Source organism: Trachurus japonicus, chromosome 7 (genome assembly GCF_045865225.1).
Source record: "Trachurus japonicus isolate A0001 chromosome 7, Traja_1.0".
NCBI classification, from domain to species: Eukaryota; Metazoa; Chordata; class Actinopteri; order Carangiformes; family Carangidae; genus Trachurus; species Trachurus japonicus.
In genome coordinates, this window is record NC_140913.1 from 28,720,429 (window position 1) to 28,742,438 (window position 22,010).

A 22,010-nucleotide genomic window follows, 5' to 3' on the forward strand; every position below is an offset into this window, starting at 1 on the left:
CCTTCAGGGACAGTTTTTGGAGTTGTTGGATTGTGTATTTGATGAGTTTGATCAGAGAAACCAAGAAATCCCATGAGCCTCTGTAGCGTAGCTCTGAGCAGCTCGCGTCTCTGCTCCGCCGTTCTAAAAACAGCTTGCACCGACAATTAAAGGTAACGAACCTACTGCTATGACTATAGGGATTATGGCAACGGGCCAATTTGCCAAAATGCTGAACTATCCCTTTCACTCCTCCTGATTTTCTATTTCTGTAAAGACAACTCTCCTTTTTTCCCCCACTTTTCTGATTGTCACTTTCTATTTTTCTCTCCTCACTTCCAATCATTTCCTTTCTAACTTTTCCTGTAACTTTAACCCCTCTCCTCTGCACCTGCCTGGCTAACTTGACCCTCTTCCTCCTCCTCCCTTTGGTCCCTTGTGTCGCTTTTTCTTGTCTGATCCTTGACCTCTGGCTCCTGTTTGTGCCCCGTCGACCCCTGCACCACGTCTCCTCTCCCCCCACTGTCTCTTGCTCTTTGCTTCTTGCCTCCACCCCACCCACCCCTCATCGCTTGCCATTAGAGCTCTGGTTGGACTCTTCATATATGAGGAACATACAGAGCCCATCAGTCGAACCTGAAGAGAGTAAGTCCTCGTGCAACTTCTGTCCTTTTTTTCTTTCCTTTTCTTAATGCCGCCGGTTTCTCCCTCTTGTTTTTTTGGCACACTCTCCTGTCACCTGCTCCTCTCAGTTATGCAGCCCCCGTTTCCAAACACACTCTCAGATAACATACCAAGGAAGGACTCGGCTTGGGCATGTACAGTGTTCGAGTCCAGCGTGTCTTGTTTTTTTTTTTCCAAGTGTCCCGCAGGCGTCTCCCTGTGTTTTCTCGATGCCGGGAGGAGGGAAAAAATGATGGGGTTGTTCCATGGAGTAATGGGGTTCATGATGCTTTCTGAAAATATCTCTGTAAAGTTATCTTGGAATTACATAATAACACATCATTGTGGACAGGCAGCACTTCCACAATTTAATTTGAACTCATGCAGATGGCCCATCCCAGTGATACAAACCAGCTGTTGGACTGAATCACAACAACATTAGTATAGAGACGTGATTTTTATTTTTTTATAATGCTTGGTACTGCAAGCTGTGGGAGCTTTGTAGTTTAGTAGTGCCATTTATTCCCAAGAGCTCCCCAGAGGCCAGTGAGTGGACTTGGAGTCGGAGCATTTTGGCCGGCCACCAGCAGAAGGGTTAAGTAGCAGGGGTCCTGTCTACATGAGTTAAGCTGAGAGAGAGAGGCAGCTGGCATCCGAATGTATACGACTGAGAAGACACAGAGATTGAGCAAGAGATGGAGATGAGAGAGAAAGAGAGAGGGAGAGAGAGGAAAAAGTGCAGGGAAGGCAGAAACGTCTATTATTAAAGATCTTCAGTGGGATCGGTGGTGCAGTCAGTCAGACAGTGCGGTTGGGCCTGGCTCTTACAGATTCCCGCTCTGCCTCCATGCCTCGTTCCCCGTCTCTGTGGCCGGCGCTGGGCCGGCGCTGGGCCGGCGGCGTAGGCAGCGCTGCCTTGGGAGCTGAAGGTCAAGCCCAACGCGGCCGGGCTTTAAAGGCCAGGCAGGGCTCACTGCTCAATCAAGTCTTTGTCTTGTGCATAGGCCTCCATGTGTTCAGAGGAGGAGGAGGGGGGCGTGGGGGGTCGGGTTGGGGTGGCAGGGGCAGGGGGGGGGTCGACCCTCGGCACAAAGCCGCCACAGTTCTGGTGAACAGCTTTAATAGCTAAATAAGTTTTTGAATTAAGAGCGTGGAATGCTGTTTTTCCAGATTCTCTTTCTTTTCATCCCGTCCGTCATCTCCGCACTGTGACAGTTTCACCACCATTGATGGTAGCGTTGCTAGACAAGGGGATTCCCCCCCTACTCCCACTCCTTCCCTCCCTCCCTCCCTCACCCTCTCCCCCCCTGCTGCTGGTGGAAACAGTAAGTGATGTAAAGCAGAATGGGTCTCGGAGTAAAAGAGCGGCTCGTTAGCAGCAGGGCACGACTCTGCTCTCTAATCAAAGGATCTCAGGCGGCGGCGGTCCCACACACACACTCAAACACATACACACACACACACACACACTCGCCAGCTTGTAACGTCCGAAGCGGCGAGCTCAGAGAGAGTTGGGGCTACAAGCTGCTGCTGACCCGGCGGCGAGTACCCACTCAAGTGATTAGATTATATGCGGGTCAAATGAGGCGCTTTGATGGGAAACTTTGATGTTGCCCGTCTTTTAGTTCCTTATTCAGGCCGAACAATTATTCCTGTAAGTCTGAACAGTAACAGGCTGCAGAGCAAATACTCCGTGTTGGGCCGTGTCGGTGCCTGTAACTTCTGCTGTTACATGTTCGCCTCGCTGTGTGTTTTCATAGGCAGCGCTCAGTTTACTTTGTCATAAATGAGGCTTTTCCTCACTAGGAGCTTGACGTCTTGTAGAGCCAACGCTGTGTGTGTATGTGTGTGTGTGTGTGTGTGTGTGTGTGAGGAGACGGGATTCAGCAGCGTTAAGAGAGGACAGCTGTTTACAGACCCGGCTCAGGCAGCAGAGGCTCCCTACAGGCCTCTAACACAGTGAACACACAGCCTGAGTGTGAGACACAAAATCTTTAACTTTTAATTAAATAGCCCCTGCTAGGCATGATAAATGCATGTTGTCAGTATCCAAACGTTCACGGATATTTAATTAACCAGGAAGCAGAAAAAAGTAGTAGGAACAGTATTCTGTGTAGTTTCTGCATGTTGTGTTGCATGTGAGTGCAGATTTATTGTATTTTTGTTGTTGTTTTTTTTGCATGTATGTTTGTAGCTAGAGGCTCAGCACATACCTACTTATAACGCCACTCTTTGCTTTGGGCATTGCAAGTAAGTAGCATCTCACTGCAAGAAACAGTACAAATATTGACTTCCTGCCTAAACCCACACTGCCAGTCTGAAATCAGAGGCTGGCAGGCCCGCTCTAACAAAGTGTTGGCAGGAGTGTGAGAGTGGGGCGCCCCGCGGGCCCGGGCTATTTTAAGTTTCATGGGTTTAAGCCTGTGACATTGGAATTATAATAATACAGCTGACATTTCTGATGATAATTAGCTACTCATATAGCTCATGGAGATCTGTCATACAGCCGATTACTGTATATACATAGAATTTGACAATATTGATAATATTTACTATTTTTACCCCATATGGAAAAAAAAAATGACTGCAGCCTAGTTAATCTGTTTTTGTCACAGTTAATCCTAAAGCTCAAAAGGCAACAGGACTTTAGAAACAGCAGCAGATCCTTTGAAACGACATGCTGATGAGCTGTGGAGTTGAAAATGGACTTGACTATTTACATCTCCTCTCTCTGGAGCACAGGTCGGTCGGTGTCAGCCAATCAGAAGAATGGAGGCTCTGAGCCTCTCTGCTGATAGGGTTTCTCTCCAGATCTGACAAGCTAGGATAGGATGGGCTCAGGTGGGCGGGGCTTCGGGCTTTGTTGTGACATCACAAAGTTTCAGGAAGTCGGGACAACTCGTTGTAAAGCAGTTTTTGAATACATTTTCAGTGAACTCATTACTTTGACACTATATTATATGACCCAGACCTGCTTAATAATGCAGAAAATGTATGGAAATCTCACTTCATACAATTTGGGACCTTTATTGTGTCGATTGCTCATTTTTTAAATTATTACCATTGTATAAAGTGGAGTTGGTCAATTCCTTACATGCCATAAAACACATAAAGCATGAAAATTACTCCTTGTGGTCTGTTGTGACCCACTTGTGTGGCAGATGGGTGTGTTTTTGCAGGACAGCATGAGAGCTAGAAGAGAAGGGACCAAGGAGAGAAGTGATTTATTCCACTTTGCAAAGAGAAATCGAATTTTGTCTTTTCTCCTCGCGCTACATTTCCTCGGAGTGATTGCAGGGCAGGGTTCAGCCACATCGTAGCAGAGCTCAGTGCCTCACTCAAGGACACTTTAGTGGACGGCGCTGTAGAAGTGAAACCAACCATCTGCTTGGCAGAGTTTGAAAATAAATCAGATCACCAGAGAAAAAGCAGAAACAGGATTTATACTGGTGGGATTACCAAACGTCAAGCTAAAACATGGGCAACTAATTGCAGCTTGTGTGTGTGTTTCATGTCTGGAGATGTTCAACCAACTGACCTACATGTTTACTGACCAGTCAGTTAACACAGCCTCCCTGTAGGCCATTGATATAATCCCCACTGCTGTTCTTCTTCTTCTACTTCTTCCTCTACTACTACTAGGGTTGCAAAATTACGGGAATTTTCAAAGTTGGAAACTTTCCATGGGAATTAATGGGAATATATGGGAATTAACGGGAATATATGGGAATAAATCCGAATTTTTACTTTTTGATTGGGTGAGGGCGGAGGAGTAATATTTTACTCAACATTCATGTTTTTGTTGTTCAATAAAAGAATTGATTGTTCATACAAGAATTAAAACTTGATAAAGTTCTATAAATCTGTTGAAATGTCATGTTTTTTAATTGCATTATTTTGCATGTATGTCTGCTTATTATGATAAAACAAAATATTTACATTTATGTTTGGATATGATATAGTTTGTTTAAATTACCCCCAATTTCCAGTTAATTCCCAATAATTCCCATGGAAAGTTTCCAATTTGGAATATTTCCAAAATTCCCCAGCAATTTTCCCATGGAAAGTTTCTGGAAATTTTCCGCCCCTTTGCAACCGTAACAACTACTAATACTACCATGATAACTTCCACTTCTTCTATCACTTCTACTTCATCTACCTCTTCGTCTTCTGCAGCTGCTTGTCTGTAGCGATGCTGACTCACCCTCCAGCTCTCTGATATCATCGGCCTTCAGTCCAGAGGTCTGACTCTGCTGTGGCTCTGCTGCTTTGACTGATCACTTAATACTGTGTGTGTGTGTCTGAATGTTTTTATTGATTACGTCTTCACTTTTCACCGTGCAACAAAGCAGCTTTATCAGCAGCTGTTTGAACATGTTGCGTTGCGTACACGTCTCCATGTAGGACGGAGGAAGACGAGGAGGAGGAGGAGGAGGAGGAGGAAGACATGCCTTGATGCTGTAATTTCATGGTCATATATTTGAGGGCCTGTGTCAGCGTGTGCCTCTTGTTAGCTCCTCTGCGCGGTGCGGCGCTGCAGTTGTCGGTCTCGGTGCAGACCCGACCACAATTGAGATATGGAAATAGACGCCATAATTTGTATGTGGCTCTCATTTAAGCCACAGTCATGCTTTTCAGTTTTTACTCTCAGCTATAAGCAACCAAAGGCTTTCCTAAGGGAATTAATTTCCAAACACTATCCCGTATCAGATCGCTGCCTTTTTAATAGATTTAGCAACTCCAATCTGGCTTCACAGTATAACGCTGAGCCTGTGGTCGTTGTGTCTGTTATTGTGTGGTCTCTCTAGCTGACAGATTATCCTCCCTTCTCTGTGTTTCTAGTTTATTACAGAGCTCTCGTCAACTTCACCGACTCCCTGGTCTACAGCCCTGAGCTGGAGGACATCTTCTCCTCGGCCTTTCATGAGATCTCTGAAGCGGTGGTGGACACGGTACGTCCTTTCCCTTTTGTAGGATAAACTCCACTGAATCGTGCTTGTGTGTGAGCTCTAAAGTTACCTTATAAGGTTCAGGCAAGTAATTTATGACTGTGCTGATATAAGCGTGTGTGTGTGTGTGTGTGTGTTGAAAATGATGCTTGTTTATTCCAACTTATGCGAGTCTGGTTTTCTCTCCACAGCTGGAGTCCGAATACAACAGGATTCCAGGTGTCCAGACAGTCAACGTGGTCCTCATTAAGTAAGTACACGAATCCTTTAAATCACACTATGAGACGCCACAAGTAGAGACCCTGCAACTGCCTCCGCCTGGTGATATTTCTCTTTTCTCTTTTGCCAAGCTGCACAAGGCCAATGTGCAGAGAAACTTAAAGGGATAGTTCACATTTTGGCAAAGTCGCCATTTCCATAATCCCTATAGTCATAGGTTTATTACCTTTAATTGTTGTTGTAAGCTGTTTTTCGATCGGCGGGGCAGAGACGTGAGCTGCTCAGCTAACACTACAAAGGCTAATGGGATTTCTTGGTTTCCCCCATCAAACTCATCAAATACACAAAACGCTCTGGTGGACAAGTTGTGACCTGCACATTCACCATGCTATGAGATAATAATGTAACTTTACGAGACAGAGTTGTTTTCGAGGCAAATGCGTAACCGGAACTACATCCCAGACACGGCTGCTGGGCGGAGTGATATCAAAAGCGCAAGTAGTTCTGAGTATTTGCTTCATGTGTAATTTTACATAATTATACGTTATTATTTCATAGCGTGGAGGTCCACGAGAGCGTTTTGGAGTTGTTGGATTGTGTATTTAGTTTGATGAGGGAAACGAAAAACAGCTTGCACCGTCAATTAAACATAACAAACCTACCCCTAAGACTCTAGGGATAATGGCAATGGGCGAATTTGCCAAAATGTTGAACTATCCCTTTAACCTCTGCAACTTTACCTCTGAGTCTGCTGCACAGCCTCATCACCAGGCCTTTGTTGCTCTCTGCAGGAAGATAATAAGAGACGACGGCGTGGACGTGTTTGTGGAGATGGACGTGGGCTCAGAGAACAACAGCGACGACGAACTGATCCGCAGCGTGCTCTACAACGTGGTGAAGGAGGGCGCCATCGCTTCCTACGTCACCTCGGTCCAGGGCTTTCAGTTCAGGCGGCTCGGGGAAGGTAAGACCTCAGCAGATAAGGGACCCACGGACCCGTAACACACCGACTCCAGAAGTTTGTTTGCAGCACATACTGTATTTGAGGTCCAGCAGAGCGGTATAGGCAGTGTCCTTAACGTTTTCCCTCTGGTTTCTAGCTCAACCTTTGCCTCCTGTGAAGCCTTTAGCGGTGCCAGGTTTGTACTACCGTGCCAGGGTAACTGCTGCTGCATGGTCACTGAGCCGACTGTACTGTAGAAACTGTACCACTCTTTAGAGGGAACAGTCGAGCATTTCCTAGAATTTTTTTTTTTTTTTTACCATGACTCCTTTGCGTCATGTGCTAGCAGTTGGTTGTGTGGTCTGGGGAATGTTTTTGCATGGAAGCACCAGTGTAAAGTTAGACGCTCCTCCTGAGTGTGGCCCCCTGAAGCCCAGTAGAAGTGCACAGTGGATAAGGAGGAGGTCCTTTGCATGGCATGGAGTCCGAGTCCGAGTCCGAGTAGAAAAGCTGCTGTTCACGTAAACCAACTTTTTGGTTTGGAGTCAGCTTTGTACACACACAGGCATGAGATCAGTGTAGTGGTGATTTTATATGACATGGTTTCCATCTGTGTCACTACTGTGTCTGTGTGTCTTGTATAGTCTATTGGTCTAGTAGTCCGTATGTCTGATTTATATCTTGTAATTAGTTCCTGTTATTAGTAATTAGTGTTTCCCATAGTTAGTTTAGTCTAGTCTGTGTCCAGCCCAGTGTGTGTGTGTGGTCTAATATAAATCTCATATACATGTGGACATCATGTCTATGAATCTGTGGAACTCGTCTGTGTATTTATCTAGTCCCTCTAGTCTCTGTGTCTAGTTTGCCTCCTCTAGTCTGTCTGGTTTTGTCAGGCTTAAGTCCAGTCTTGTGCACCCTGCTTAGTCTGCTAGTCCAGGATCTAGTCTTTGTCTAGTTTTTATAGTCTGTACTAGTCCTGTTCTGTGTCTTATATAGATTGTTCTTGTCTTTTCTAGCCTGTAGGACAAGTTTAGTCTAATGCATCCAGCTCTAGTTTGTCTCATCTGTCTGTGTGTTAACCTGTCAGGTTATGTTAGTTAAAGCACAGCATGAGTTTGACACCCAATAGAAAAAGAGTGCAAAAGAAAAAATTATAAAAATGTAATGTATCTGAAGTATCTCACAGATCTCAGCTGATGTTACAAGCTCCCTGAGTTGCACCGTCACTGTCGATCCAGGATGTTGTTGTTGTTTTCCATCGCACGTTTTGACGTCAGTGTTGTACTGGCTGCACTGAAGCTGTATTGGCTCTGCACGTCTTTGAACCATTAAAAACCATCCTCCCCCCCCCCTCCATCTGCATCTCTCTTAGTCTCCCCCAGCATCAGACCATGCATGCGAGATGAACACAGGTGTGGTGATGGGACATGTATCCTGTTGGAATACCTGTGTGACAACAGACCAGACTGCAGAGACATGAGCGATGAGACCAACTGTGGTGAGTGGCTTCAGCTCGACTGGCTGTGGGAGGGGGGGGTCTAACGTGCTGCTCGTGGCATGGCTGGATGATGATGATGATGATGATGATGAGTGACGGCTCCAAGTCTCCTCTCTGTGCACTTTGTTGAGTCTAATCAGACGTTTCGGTTTTAGATATAAAACCACCTGTACCTCCGGTCTTCACCACTCCTCCCACTACCACCACCACCACCGCTAAGAAGGTCCCGCGGCCCCCCAGCCCACCTGGACCCTGCAGAGCCGATCAGGCCACGTGCCAGAGCGGGGAGTGCATCCCCCGAGACTACATCTGCGACGGAGAGAGGGACTGCTCGGACGGGAGCGACGAGTTCAGATGTGGTAAGTGTGGTCGTGTTGTCGTGTGGTCGTCTGCGTGTGCAGGCGCTCGGACGGCAACGTAACGTAACGCTCTGATCACCGTCCTCCGTCTTCCTCCAGGAACTCCATCTCCCTGTGAACCCAACGAGTTCAAGTGTAAGAACGGACGCTGCGCCCTCAAGCTGTGGCGTTGTGATGGAGACAATGACTGCGAGGATAATTCTGATGAAACTGACTGCCGTAAGTCTCCATTTGTTTTGAACCAGATCAACGTTTGTGTCGTACCACCATTGTGGCCCATCTTGTATGGGTTTACAAGACGCATTTACTAAGAACATCAAAAACTAGACAATCCTTCATGTTGTCACATACATAAACAACTTAAAGGGACAGTTCAACATTTTGGCAAATTGGCTCATTGCCATAATCCCTAAAGACGTAGCAGTAGGTTTGTTACCTTTAATTGTCGGTGCAAGCTATTTTTAGAACAGCGCCGCAGAGCCGCCAGCTGCTCAGAGCTACGCTACAGAGGCTAATGGGATTTCTTGGTTTCCCTCATCAAACTCATCAAATACACAATCCAACAACTCCAAAACGCTCTGGTGCCTCTGTAGCGTAGCTCTGAGCAGCTCACAGCTCTGCTCCGCCGTTCTAACAGCTTGCACAAAATGCATTTCTTTGAGATCACACAAAGTATAAATTCTATCCTCTTCCACTGTGCTCACATATCTGCCTGCCTCGATACGAAGACCAAGTAAACCGGCTCTGATTTGAGCACACACTTTTCTTTTTAGACAAATTATACAAAACATAATTTTCTGGCCTCAAATTCATGTTTTATTCTAACTTCAGCCACCAAGGGTCCTGGCGACAGATGCGCACCTGAGCAGTTCGAGTGCCTGAGCGATCGCACCTGCATCCCAGCCAGTTACCAGTGTGATGAAGAGCCGGACTGCCCCGACCGCTCCGACGAGTACGGCTGCAGTAAGTCTCTCACACACCCACAGCTCTCTGTTCTCACAGTCTTTCTTTCTTTCTTTCTTTCTTTCTTTCTTTCTTTCTTTCTCTCTGTCACTGACTTTGCTGCCTCTCTTCTCCCTCTTCGCTCCTCTGACTCTCTACATAGTCGCCCTCTGACTTCCCGTGCACGCTGTGACTAATTTGCTGTGAACCGAGTTCTTTTCACACATGTGTTGACGGAGACACAGAGCTTTTTGTGAACCGACCATTCCTCAGAACTGAAAGGGAATTGTCCGTCCATGACAGAGAATTATATTTTCCTCTGGCTGCTTTTTTTTTTTTACGAGCTTCACTGGATCGCCAAATTCCAGTCACATGCCGGCCCCCTTTTTCTTTTCTTTTTCTTTTTTCTGTTTTGTACATCTGTATTCATTATGTGGTTTAAACAGTTGTCATCTTCTCGACACCTCTTCTTCCCAGCCCCTCCCTCTGTGACAAGCCCACCGGAAGAGTCCATCCAGGCGGCGCGGGGGGCGACGGTGACGTTCACCTGTCAGGCGGTTGGCGTGCCAACGCCCATCATCACCTGGAGGCTCAACTGGGGTCACATCCCCGTCAGCGGCAGGTGGGGCTGATGGGAAATCCTCCTTCCGTTCTGGTTTCAGGGCTGAACTTCAACCGTTCAAAGAGTTTGAAGATTAATGGAGTTGATTTTGTTGATGCTACTTTTCGTAAAAACATGTGTCTCCTTGTTTGGGTGAGCTGAATAAAAAACATCTGCATCCAGTCTTCTCCAGAATATTTGTACCAGACCATGAATATTTGAAAATGGACCATGAATTTATTTCCTTTTTTTTTTTCACTCGACATTAGAGAATAACTGTCGACAGCTTTCCTAGATCAGTGCTCAACTCTTGACTGGAGCTACAAACTGATTTTAATTACCAAGATATTTGTGGTTCACTCCGACTCCAAGAGCTCTTGTGTCATTCTAGTGTGTGTACATTTATGTGTGTGTGTGTGTGTGCGTTTGGCAATTAGAGCTGATCGTTATGTAGCAATATCTGTAAGCAATATTTCATCATAATGTTAAAGTATCCCAGCTGAAACACACATACTCATTTATGTTAAAATGACACTGTTGTGCTGTATTCCTGCATTTCTAGGATCTCCATGAGCAGTGAGAACGGCCGCGGCACACTGACCATCCGTGACGTGAAGGAGGCCGATCAAGGAGCCTACACCTGCGAGGCCATCAACGCCAAAGGCCTGGTGTTCGGTATCCCCGATGGAGTGCTAACGCTCACATCGAATCCCAACCCAGGTGCTGACAAAACTTCATTTTTTTACTGTAGAGACAAAACTAAAGATAAATTCTGGTTGAAAAGACGAGTCTTTCTTTTAATGCTGTGTCTTTTTCTCTGCAGGAAACTGTCCTGATGGTCACTTCAGCGTGGACGGCCGCTGCGTTCCCTGCTTCTGTGCTGGAATCTCCAAAAACTGCAAGAAGACCGGCCGCTACCGCAACCAGATCAGCCTGCGCTTCACCGACGAGGAAGACTTCAAAGGCACTGAAACTGTTGAAGCTTATAAAACTGATAGAGACACGGCTGTCAAATAAAATATTTACTCTTGTCCTAACATTGAATAACTGTGAATCCAAACATGAAACTCTCAGCCTGAGTGAACCTGTTGTCGTTCTGCCCTGCAGGAGTGAATGTCACCTACCCGTCCCGGCCGGGGACTCCTCCTCTCTCCTCCACTCAGCTCCTCATTAACCCCGAGATGGAGGAGTTCCAGCTCGTCGACCTGTCGCGCCGTTTCCTCAACCTGGACTCCTTCTGGACTTTGCCTCGTCAGTTCCTGGGCAACAAGGTAAAGAGCGTGTTATTCTTCGCATGTTTTATTTCACTTCTCTAGATGATCACATCACAAATGACCATGAAAATCATTCCGCCTGTTCTTTTTTTTTTTTTTAGATCGACTCCTACGGAGGATCCCTGAACTACAAGGTGCGCTACACGCTGGCCCGCGGCCTGTCTGAGCCTGTGGAGAAGCCAGATGTGCTGCTGGTTGGAAACGGACGCAGGCTGGTGTACCGCAGAGGCAGCAACACGCCGGCCCAGGTGGTCAACCAGAAGGAGATCAAGTTTACCGAGGTAGGTCTACGAGGACAAAACATTGTGGTGGTGACACATAAGCTGTGTCGCAATTCAGGGGCTGCATCCTTTGGAGGACGCAGCCTACCTGGTCTACGGATGTAACAGCTTCACCTCCAATGGCCGATGCGGAGACAGGCACAGACGGTCCAGTCTTCGGAGCATTTCCTGATTACGTCCAAACATCTTAATGTTAAACATTTGAAACTTTTTTAGTTCTGACGACCACGCCTCCACACCGGCCGCAAAATGGAGCATGCTAGGTGGCTAATAATTAACTGCGCACAAAGAACCCTGGGATACGGAAGGACACGAGGGATATTTGTGGTGTCTCCTCAAATTGGGACAGGCCTTGTTGCAACGCTGTGACGTAATTGGACACATCTTATTTATTTACAATATTTAGAGGACAGTGCACATTAATGAACATTTCTGTAAATGTGCTAGTGTTAGCCAAAGGCTGATTTACAACCGTAGTCCTCCAGCATGATGTTAAAAAGACCTCAGGCCATTAAAATACACAAAACAAGGACACAAAGGTCATAATACATAAAACAAGGACACAAAGGTACCATAGACATCCATAGAAACACAACATATCCATAGAGAACAGATATTGAATTCGTCAGGCAGTAACACTAAATGAGGGACATCCATACAACACTACAGAAACAATAACAAAAAGTAGACAGTAATACAAAACAAAACCAGTACATAACAGTGCTACAGTGCAAGATTATTGAACAAGAGGCTGTAGATAGTATGTAAATGAACCAATGCAAATCCATGATCATTGGCATAATGTATAATATAAATATGATGAGTGAAGTGCTGCAGTGCTCATAACAGTTGTCACTATAAAAGCTGAATTACCATCATTTTAATTAAATTAGAATATTAGTTTGGGAGAGATGATCTGTCAGAAGTGGATGAATGGGATGGACCTTTAAATGCATCCTCTAAAGGATGCAGCCCCCGAATTACGACACAGCTATTAGTTCTGCCAAAGATATTGTTAAGAAATGCATGTGAGCAAACTTGGAATATCTGTACCGATCAATAAACCCGACGTTTTTTTGTGTTACAGGATAAATGGCAGCACTCCAACGGGCGCCCTGTGAGCCGGGAGGAGCTGCTGATGACGCTGGCCAACCTGGACAGCATCAGCATCCGCACCATCTACGACGACCACATGGTCAGCGTGGCCATCAGCGACATCGTCATGGATACCACCACCGTGGAGTTCAGCACCCGGGGTCACGCCAAGGATGTTGAAGAGTGCAGGTAGGGGAAAAAAAAAACACGAAAACAAAAACACCCCGAGGTGAAGGATTCCAGCTTTGATACGAGTTTCCTGTTCAAGGTGTCAATCAGCGGGTTTACAGTCCTGTTGGGACGTGTGCATTGTACGTTGCATGTTTAGATTGAGGAGTGTTCATATAGGTGGTCCTGACTCCTGTTGTGAAATTACAGCTTGGTAATCGTGCACCAGCATTTAATTCCCCTGCTTCAGTTCCGGCAAGAACTTGTGTTGCATGTGTGTGTTTTCTAGCTGCGCCTCAGTCAGCTGCTTTTTGTTTACATGATTAAGACAGTAATTTGTGGCTCAGTTTGCGGTATTGTAATTTGACTCTCTCTCTCTCTGGAAACTAACTGCTCTGGTTGTCATTCTCCAGATGTCCTCCTGGATACTCGGGCCTCTCCTGTGAGATGTGCTCCTCTGGTTTTGAGCGCGTGCCCGGCGGCTCTTACCTCGGCACCTGCGCCGGTTGTAACTGCAACGGACACGCCAGCGCCTGTGATCCCATCAGCGGACACTGTCTGGTAATTACTGCAACATCTGTTCTGTCACATGGGAAATGGAAGTCACTGATGAAGCACACACTATAATAAGAAACTTATTTTAGTTTAATAAACAAATTTATATCGAACTGTGCAGCAATACACAGTCCATGATCAGAAATGCGTGAAGCAACACCACATCCAGCGTAACCTTATAAGAAAAAGAAAAAAAATTAAAATTGAAAAGAAATTTAATAAAATAAAATAAAAATCTAAATAAATTGAAGAAATATATAATAATAAATAAATCACAAATATACATATATAAATGACAAATGGCTCAAAAAAATAATAAATATAGGATAAAAAATCAATTACATGGTCGTCCAAATAGGTAATAAGAAACAGGTTTTTTCTTTTTTTTTGTCCATTTCTGAAACTAGTGATTAGTTCCACTGGCGTCAATACGATTTCTTGCCGGACGCGACGCCTCTGAAAAAACGGACGCTTCGGTAGGCGGGAACACAGACCGGCGAGTTAACGGACAGTGGACAAACAGACCCCCGCCCCCCCGAGCTGTTCTCTATCTCGCTCCCCATTGGACAGTGACCCTGCGTCGGACGCATTCATTTGCATAAAGTTGAGCTCCGGTCAACTTTTGGACGCGCCGCAACTGCTCGAACGGACGCGCCGCGTACCCAGAATGCTTTGCGGGCGCGTCATTAACGGTTCGACGCGTCCCATAGAAATGAACAGGCAGCCGCGTCGCGGCGGACGAAACGAACGCCAGTGGATCCCAGGCGTAAGGCTTATGAACAAGAGCAGCCTCTAGAAAACTCACTAATTATCACATTCTTTGTTTATTGCCCTTCATTCACAAATAGAAGAGTAAAATTAAAATACTGTGTCTGAATGATGAAGTCGCTGTGAAACACCAGCACCAGTTTTTTTTTTTTGTTTTTTTATATATTTCTGTTTGTGCACAGATGAGATCTGAGATAAAATGTGCAAATAATAATCATATTTGTAATCTTCGTCCCGGCTGTCTCTGCCCCCCAGCTTCTACACTATTGTCTCTTTTTTTGTAGCTTCACATTCAGAAAAGGAAAACAAGAGTTGTAAATCTTTTTAATCCAACTTGTGGCAAGAAAGTGTTTTTCTTTATCTTTTTTGCCAAATTGTCTAATTCTTCTGAGGGGAATCCGTGTCAGAGAATGACAGAGTGTGATCTCCGCTCCACAGAGCTGCCAGCACAACACAGAGGGGCCTCAGTGTGACAAGTGTCGCCCCGGCTACTTCGGTGACCCCAGCAGGGGCCGCCCCGATGACTGCAAGCCCTGCCCCTGCCCCTACTCCGAGACCTCACGCCGGTAAGGTCACACATCCACCCAGACCACACACACACACATACACACACACATACCACACACATGGTGTCATTGGGAGTCGGGCCGCTTTGCCCGTCAGTTTCTTATTTCCAAAGCTGAGCTCATTCAGATATTTGAGGTCTGATTTATTCATTCAAAATACCTCTCGCTTAAAAAAAGGCTGTCGTAAATCTTCATCTTGATCTCTTTGGTTGGGGTTTGTAGTTTCTCTGACACCTGTTTCGTGGACGTTGACCAGCAGCCAACGTGTGACGCCTGCAGGCCCGGCTACACGGGCAGACGCTGTGAAAAGTGAGGAAACTGATGTGATTTATAAGGAATGATATGACTCTCTAATGATCGGTGGTTAATATTTATTGCAGCGCCAAACAAAACAAGCTCCTTTTCTTTTCTTTCTCTTGTATTCCAGGTGTGCTTCTGGTTACCAGGGCAACCCGCTCCTGCCGAATGGAAAATGTGTTCCTAACCGTGAGTATAAAAATAATAATATATTTATTTATAGAGCACTTTCCATCAAGTGCTTTACAGAGGTTAAAAACAGCAAAAAAGCACAAGCAATCACAAAAGATATAAAAACAGTTAAATAAATAAATAAAATAAAAACAATTTAGACAAACAATTTTAAGCAATAGAGAAAAGATGTGTTTTCATCTTAGATTTAAAGAGGAACTATGCAAGTCCGGTCACTTTTCTGCTGTTTTGCTAACCCTCCTACCGGCCATATGTATTTGTTTACAACAAAACCGGCGAGAAAGAAAATCAATAGAGCGGTAGATAACGTTATATATCATGTACGATGTTCAACGTGTATATTTCTGTAGTTTAATCCATCATAAACAAGAGATTACAGGTTATAGGGTTTGCAAAGAGACGCTAGGTGGAAGGCAGAGCCTCCATTCTCCCTCGTAACAAGTTAAGCCATTTATCAAACCACCATAATTACTCCAAAGCTGTTTAATCAAGGTAAAAATGTAGCATAGATAAGATACAAATCCTGCGTAGTTCTCTTAAAAGAACTGAGCATGCCAATCTAATGTCTATAATGTAATCTATACGTTCAACAACCGCTGCACCTGTGTTACTTTACCTTCGCTGATCCAATCAATGTGACCACAAGGAGGTCTTGACCCTGTGTAATGATTACCATTATTACCGCCTCCCGACCTTGGTGTTACAGACAGTAGGCTGGTGTATGTGGTCATGGCTCAGGTATGCAGGGAGGCTGGAGCGCTCCCAGGTTCACTTTCCTTTCCTCCCCTTATGTCATCTTCTTTCCATGGCTCTGTCCCTGCAGAAAGCTCCAACTCCAACAAGTGTGATAACAGAGGAACCGTCAGCACCAGCAGCCGGCCCTGCAGCTGCAAGGTAACCATGCAGCGTGATGGTGACGATATCATAACCAGATTTTTTTTTTTGCTGCTGTCATCTTGTGTGAAAAAATGATCTTGACAGACAGATGGATTACACATGTGCACATCTGTGTGTGTGTTGCAGAACAACGTGGCAGGAGCTCTGTGTGACGAGTGTAAGGCCGGCTTCTTCCACCTCTCCGAGTCCAACCCCGAGGGCTGTCTACGCTGTTTCTGCATGGGCGTCACCAAACAGTGCGCCAGCTCCAGTTGGAGTCGGGATCAGGTGGGTTTTTCAGATCTGAAAAAGGGAGGGGTGAATATTTTTGGTTATCGAGGTTTGTGACTCAGTGTTTGCTCAGCTCTGCTTTTATCAGCAAATCCCATTCAGAGGCTAAACGGTGAGATGCAACGTGCAAACGGTGCGCACGGGCAATCTGATCTCCGCTCTCTCTCTCTCTGTGTGTGTGTGTCTCAGGTGCGAGGCGGGGTGAACGGGCAGCTCTTCTACCTCTCCAACAGCGCCAACACTAAAACCACCACGGAGGGCGTCTCCCAGAGGGGTTCCTCTGAAGTCGTCTTCCGCCCCACCTCCAGCATCCCCAACGACATCTACTACTGGGTCCTGCCCGAGAGCTTCAGAGGAGATAAGGTGAGAGGAGACAAAGTGAAATAGCAGGAAACTGGGGATAAGAGAGAAGAAGATAACTCTCAAGTGTCAGTCAGGCGAGATGTCTCTGCCCTCTCTGTGTCTCAACATGTTGTCCAATGAAAGGCTGCGTTCACCCACACAGCGAGCCTCCTTTAAACCTTCCTGCTTGGATTCACAGTCGACCTCAACATGGGTGTCTTGTGATCTCCCCACCACCTACAGTATCATAGGGGTGAAATACCTTTCCACTACTTCCAGCTTTTTGTTGAGATGTGCTGCTCTTCTCACCATGTGTCTAACCAGGTGACGGCCTATGGCGGCGAGCTCCGCTACACGGTGCAGTTCACGCCGCTTCAGCGCTCGCTGGTGATCGACGGGAAGCCAGATGTGGTTCTCCAGGGCAACGGCATCTTCCTGGAGCACTACTCCCAGACCAGGCCCCTTCCACGTGTCCGTCAAACCGTCGCTGTGACATTTAGAGAAGTGGGTTTCTTTTCTTTTTTTCTTTTGGAAAAAAAACATGTACAATATTGAACATAACACACCATTTAGAGAGGAACTACGCAAGTCCGGTCACTTTTCTGCTGTTTTGCTAACTCTCCTCCCAGCCATGTGTATTTGTTTACAACGAAGCTGGCGAGAAAGAAAATCAATAGTGTTAAATAACGTTTTATATCATATACGTACAATGTATTTGTGTAGTTTAATCTGTCATAAACAAGAGATTACAGGTTATGTAAGAGACGCTAGTTGGAAGGTAGAGAGCCTCCATTCTTCCTCATAACAAGTTAAGCCATTTATTAAACCATCACAATTACTCCAAAGCTGTTTAATTATGGAAGAAATGTAGCATAGTTAAGCTACAAATCCTGCGTAGTTCCTCTTTAATGCAGAGCTCATTTACATTTACAGATCGCATGCAAAACATATAACGCAAAAGAGTACGTCAGACAGAAGCAACACAAATGCATTATGCAGATTAGAAGAAGTATTAGAGAGTCAGTGATGATAAGACTGAGAAAAATCTTCAGTTTAATATTAAAGCTGCAAAAATCGAGCTGCAGTTTTTACTGTTATCTGGGAGGGCGCTCCACTGCTCTTATACAAAAAGTTGATGAAATGTTTTGGAACAATCAGCTGAAGATCTCAAAGGAATTTTAAATCGAAAGCAACTGGACTTGGTTATTTGTCTAGGAAGAGTCCCAGCCTGGTCAGAGGCGAGCATGAACTGATGAAGCCTCTTGGATGAGAGGTGAAACGTCTTCATAGACAAATAACCAAGTCCAGTTGCTTTCGATTTAAAATTCCTTTCCTGGACAAATGAGAATATGCACAGGCTTATCAGCTGAAGATGTTCTAGTGGATTTTACGGATCCTTCTGAGAGGAAATTAACAAAGTCTCACAGTGGAGGTCGGACCAAACCATTTAAGATGCGTGCGTGCATTACTTACTGAAATTCTCCCAACTCAGAAGATGATGTTTCTCCAGTATCTGACCAGATGCTCCTACAATATTAACTGACTAAGTTTCCTATCTGGCTGATAGTCTGCGTGGCGTCGCAGTGACGGGCAGCCGTGCACTCGTGAGCACCTGTTGATGGCTCTGGCTGACGTCACTGTCTTCATGATCAGAGCTACCTATGCAGACAACATGGAGGAGAGCAGGTACGGTGGCAGCTTTCACACCTGGCACATTCACATTCACACGTATCTAAAAGTGCATTTAGTTGAATTATGTGTTTTTTGTGTTAAACAATAGCATTGCAGACATCAAGATGGACGTGGCCGTTCCTCACTCCACCGGTAACGAACGTGCTCTGGAGGTGGAGGAGTGCGCCTGCCCTCAGGGATACAGAGGACCCTCCTGCCAGGTGCTGATTCACAACAAAAAATGTCTGTTTACTTAATTTTGTGCAGCCTGCAAGCCTTCATTGAACCCCATGCCCTTTATCAAGAGGATTGGTGAAGTTTGCACAGCTGCACAAGTTATGTGGCTGGAGCTGGTAATGCAAGGTGAAAATCCTCCATAGGGCAGATTTCAGTTCAGAAACTTCAGATTTGGCCCCTGAACGCTGATTTTCTTTCCCCCAAGGCCAAGTATCAGCTTGACTGACTGCCCGTGTTTAGTTTAGTTTAGTTTACTTTAGTAGAGTTGTGCCGTAGCTTGTTAGGAGCGGCGTGGTGTCTTGCTTTCCATTACAGTCCATGATGATAATTGCAGTCTGTCTCTCTGCTGCACAGCTTTGGAACAAAGACGTATTCCTCTCTGTCGTTACTTGTCTCTCACCCCGAGGTGTTTTTCCTCTTTTCCGTGTTGCAGGAGTGCGATGACGGTTACACCCGGACCAGCTCCGGCCTCTACCTGGGCACCTGCGAGAGGTGCGACTGCAACGGTCACGCCAGCAGCTGCGACCCAGAGACTGGCAGGTGTCTGGTAGGTTCTCAAGCTACTCTTCCTCCCTCTTCCTCCCCCTCACTCTCTCTCTCTCTCTCTTTCTTGCTCCTTTGCCAGCGTCGAACAAGCTTTGATCTCTGTTGTGGAATGCACTAATGGTTTTGTGGCGATTTTCAACTTGTGGAAACACACAGTCAACTGTTCCATGGATCTCACCTCTCCTCCTCCTCCTCCTTCTTCTTCTTCTCCTTCTTCTCCTCCTTAATATGTGTGTGTGTGTCCTGACCAACAGCAATGTCTCCACAACACCGCTGGGCCAAGGTGCGAACGCTGTCAGCCTGGTTTCTACGGAAACCCTGTAACAGGCGGTGCTCAGGCCTGCCAGCCCTGCCCCTGTCCTGGAACCACATCCAGCAACCAGTGAGTTCATGTCTGCAAATCTTCTATTAAAGTCACTCTGAATCAGAAGTTGTACTAATGATACATTTATTTATAGAGCAAAAGCACAAAGAAATTTCCAAATAAAAATGAGAAAAAAAGACCCAATCAAACAATAAAAAACGGTAACACTTTACTTGAATAGGTATTCATAAGATTGACATAGCACTGTCATAACAGCTGTCATAAACATCAATGAATACTTATGACAGCTGTCGTTAAGTGTCATTCGGTAAGTTATGTCACTTTTAATGCAAAGTTGACATTATTTGAGATGTTTTTGTTCTGACAACTTGACATAAAGACTATTTAAACTGTCATTGCAGTAATTGCCAAACTTTAAAAATGATGTCAAGTTCTCATAACAAGGACATCTCAAACAATGTCAACTTTGCATCAAAAGTGACATAACTTACCGAATGACACTTAACGACAGCTGTCATAAGTATTCATTGATGTTTATGACAGCTGTTATGTCATGGTTATGACAGTGTTATGTCAATCTTATGAATACCTATTCAAGTAAAGTGTTACCAAAACTTCATCAAACAAAATAAATATGCATACAAGAAATTAAGTGGACAAGAAGGCAGAACGTACATGCACAAACACATCCTAAATGCATCACAACAACCAGACATACGACTGTGTATGAATCCTGATCGGGCCTCTTGTTGCCGTAGATTCTCCCCGACCTGTTACCTGGAGTCCGACGGGCAGCCGACCTGTGACAGCTGTCCACCTGGATACAGTGGCCGCCGCTGTGAAAGGTAAAAACACCTTCCACCTTTTCTTTTTCCTTCTGTTTCTATTTTTCCCCCTCTTCACCGCTCTGTCTTCCTGTCAGGCTGGTCTGGACACTGCGCAGTGTTTGTAGGTGGGTTGGGGAGGTGGGGATGGGTGGGGGATGGTTGGCAGCAAGGTCAGCGGATGGCAGTGGGTGAGGAGGAGGAGGAGGGGGAGGGGGGAGGCTGGCACTGGCACTGGCACCCACTACTGGTTTCACGCACAGGAAAGGGAAACTGGCATGTCTGTGGTTCGCATCTCTCTTTGTTTTGTTTTTTCCGAGGCAGTTGTGATTGAGTGGTGTCAGAGGAGGGATGGGAGTTGCTAACCGGTGCCACCCATTCTGAAGTACATGTGAAGGTTTTTGTGTGTCCTGTTTTTTTTTGTTTTTTTTCCCCCAGATCTGCTCTCAGATGTTGTTTTCTCCTGCGGTACCATTGAAGGAGAATTCCGGCCATTTTTGACCTCTAAATCGTTTTCCTGATGGTCACCCAGTGTTGGGGGGAGCAAAAAACGGCGCTAAAATTGATGCAGGCAAACCGGAGTTACACCATGGCTACCCGGCTCTCTGGATAGCGACAACGCTAACCCATGGGGGCAATTCTTTCAACTACAACAAACACTCAAAAATCAATCCAATATCTATGGTACATGACTCGAATCCTTACAAGACACCAAACTCATGTAGTGTACAGTATAAACAGTATAAACTTTGTGTTTTTGCATGTAATCACTCACCTCAGGTAGCCGAACTCTGAAACGTCCTGGAAAGACATTACTATCCGATCGCAGAGCGCCTGCTCTCCCCGCCACAGAAACAAACACTTTTTCCTTGTTGTGATGATTTCTTTACAAAAATAAACGGTCGAGCAGTGCAGTGGTAATGTCCGTAATATCTCTGATTTATTTTTTGTAAAGAAATCATCACAACAAGGAAAAAGTGTTTGTTTCTGTGGCGGGGAGAACAAGCGCTCTGCGATCGGATAGTAATGTCTTTCCAGGATGTATCAGAGTTCGGCTATCTGTGATGAGTGATTATGCAAAAACACAAAGTTTATACTGTTTATACTGTACACTATATGAGTTCAGTGGTGTCTGGTAAGGATTCGAGTCATGTACCATAGATATTTAATTGTTTTCTGAGTGTTTGTTGTGGTTGAAAGAATTGCCCCCATAGGTTAGCGTTGTCGCTAACCCGAGAGCCGGGTAGCCATGGTGTAACTCTGGTTTGCCTGCATCAATATTAGTGCCGTTTTTTGCTCCCCCCAAGACTGAGTGACCATCAGGACAACGATTTAGGGGTCAAAAATGACCGGAATTCTCCTTTACGACTCAATGAGGGGCCTCTGGTGGCACTGAGAATATCATCACTATGATTGTATTGTTTGGTTGTAGAGATAACAGAGCTGAATGTCCTCAGGAAACCTTTCAGGAGTTTAGTCGGCTTTATATCTCACTCTTGCTTTCCTCTGCCTTTTTGCTTTCACTCCAAAAGCTCCTCTCAGCTCAGAT

The 22,010-nt window shown here is 45.5% G+C and overlaps 1 protein-coding gene across 2 annotated transcripts in view; it reads left to right on the forward strand.

Moving 5' to 3' along the window:
* Positions 1-22,010, forward strand: part of hspg2 (heparan sulfate proteoglycan 2) — a 110,125-nt gene that overhangs the window by 43,239 nt on the left and 44,876 nt on the right. Inside the window, exons 4-31 of one of the 2 annotated variants that reach the window (XM_085782712.1) lie at positions 562-624; positions 5,485-5,594; positions 5,783-5,841; positions 6,602-6,774; positions 6,911-6,949; positions 8,126-8,251; positions 8,407-8,610; positions 8,710-8,829; positions 9,442-9,573; positions 10,030-10,174; positions 10,716-10,873; positions 10,977-11,117; positions 11,261-11,424; positions 11,529-11,708; positions 12,796-12,992; positions 13,385-13,532; positions 14,733-14,860; positions 15,083-15,169; positions 15,288-15,346; positions 16,173-16,243; positions 16,373-16,513; positions 16,706-16,879; positions 17,183-17,362; positions 18,426-18,544; positions 18,639-18,750; positions 19,200-19,313; positions 19,567-19,694; positions 20,396-20,482. In XM_085782712.1, coding sequence (XP_085638838.1) covers positions 562-624; positions 5,485-5,594; positions 5,783-5,841; positions 6,602-6,774; positions 6,911-6,949; positions 8,126-8,251; positions 8,407-8,610; positions 8,710-8,829; positions 9,442-9,573; positions 10,030-10,174; positions 10,716-10,873; positions 10,977-11,117; positions 11,261-11,424; positions 11,529-11,708; positions 12,796-12,992; positions 13,385-13,532; positions 14,733-14,860; positions 15,083-15,169; positions 15,288-15,346; positions 16,173-16,243; positions 16,373-16,513; positions 16,706-16,879; positions 17,183-17,362; positions 18,426-18,544; positions 18,639-18,750; positions 19,200-19,313; positions 19,567-19,694; positions 20,396-20,482 — 3,559 coding nt within the window. The remainder of the gene's footprint in view (positions 1-561; positions 625-5,484; positions 5,595-5,782; positions 5,842-6,601; positions 6,775-6,910; positions 6,950-8,125; positions 8,252-8,406; positions 8,611-8,709; positions 8,830-9,441; positions 9,574-10,029; positions 10,175-10,715; positions 10,874-10,976; positions 11,118-11,260; positions 11,425-11,528; positions 11,709-12,795; positions 12,993-13,384; positions 13,533-14,732; positions 14,861-15,082; positions 15,170-15,287; positions 15,347-16,172; positions 16,244-16,372; positions 16,514-16,705; positions 16,880-17,182; positions 17,363-18,425; positions 18,545-18,638; positions 18,751-19,199; positions 19,314-19,566; positions 19,695-20,395; positions 20,483-22,010) is intronic. The other variant, XM_085782713.1, reaches the window with a different exon arrangement.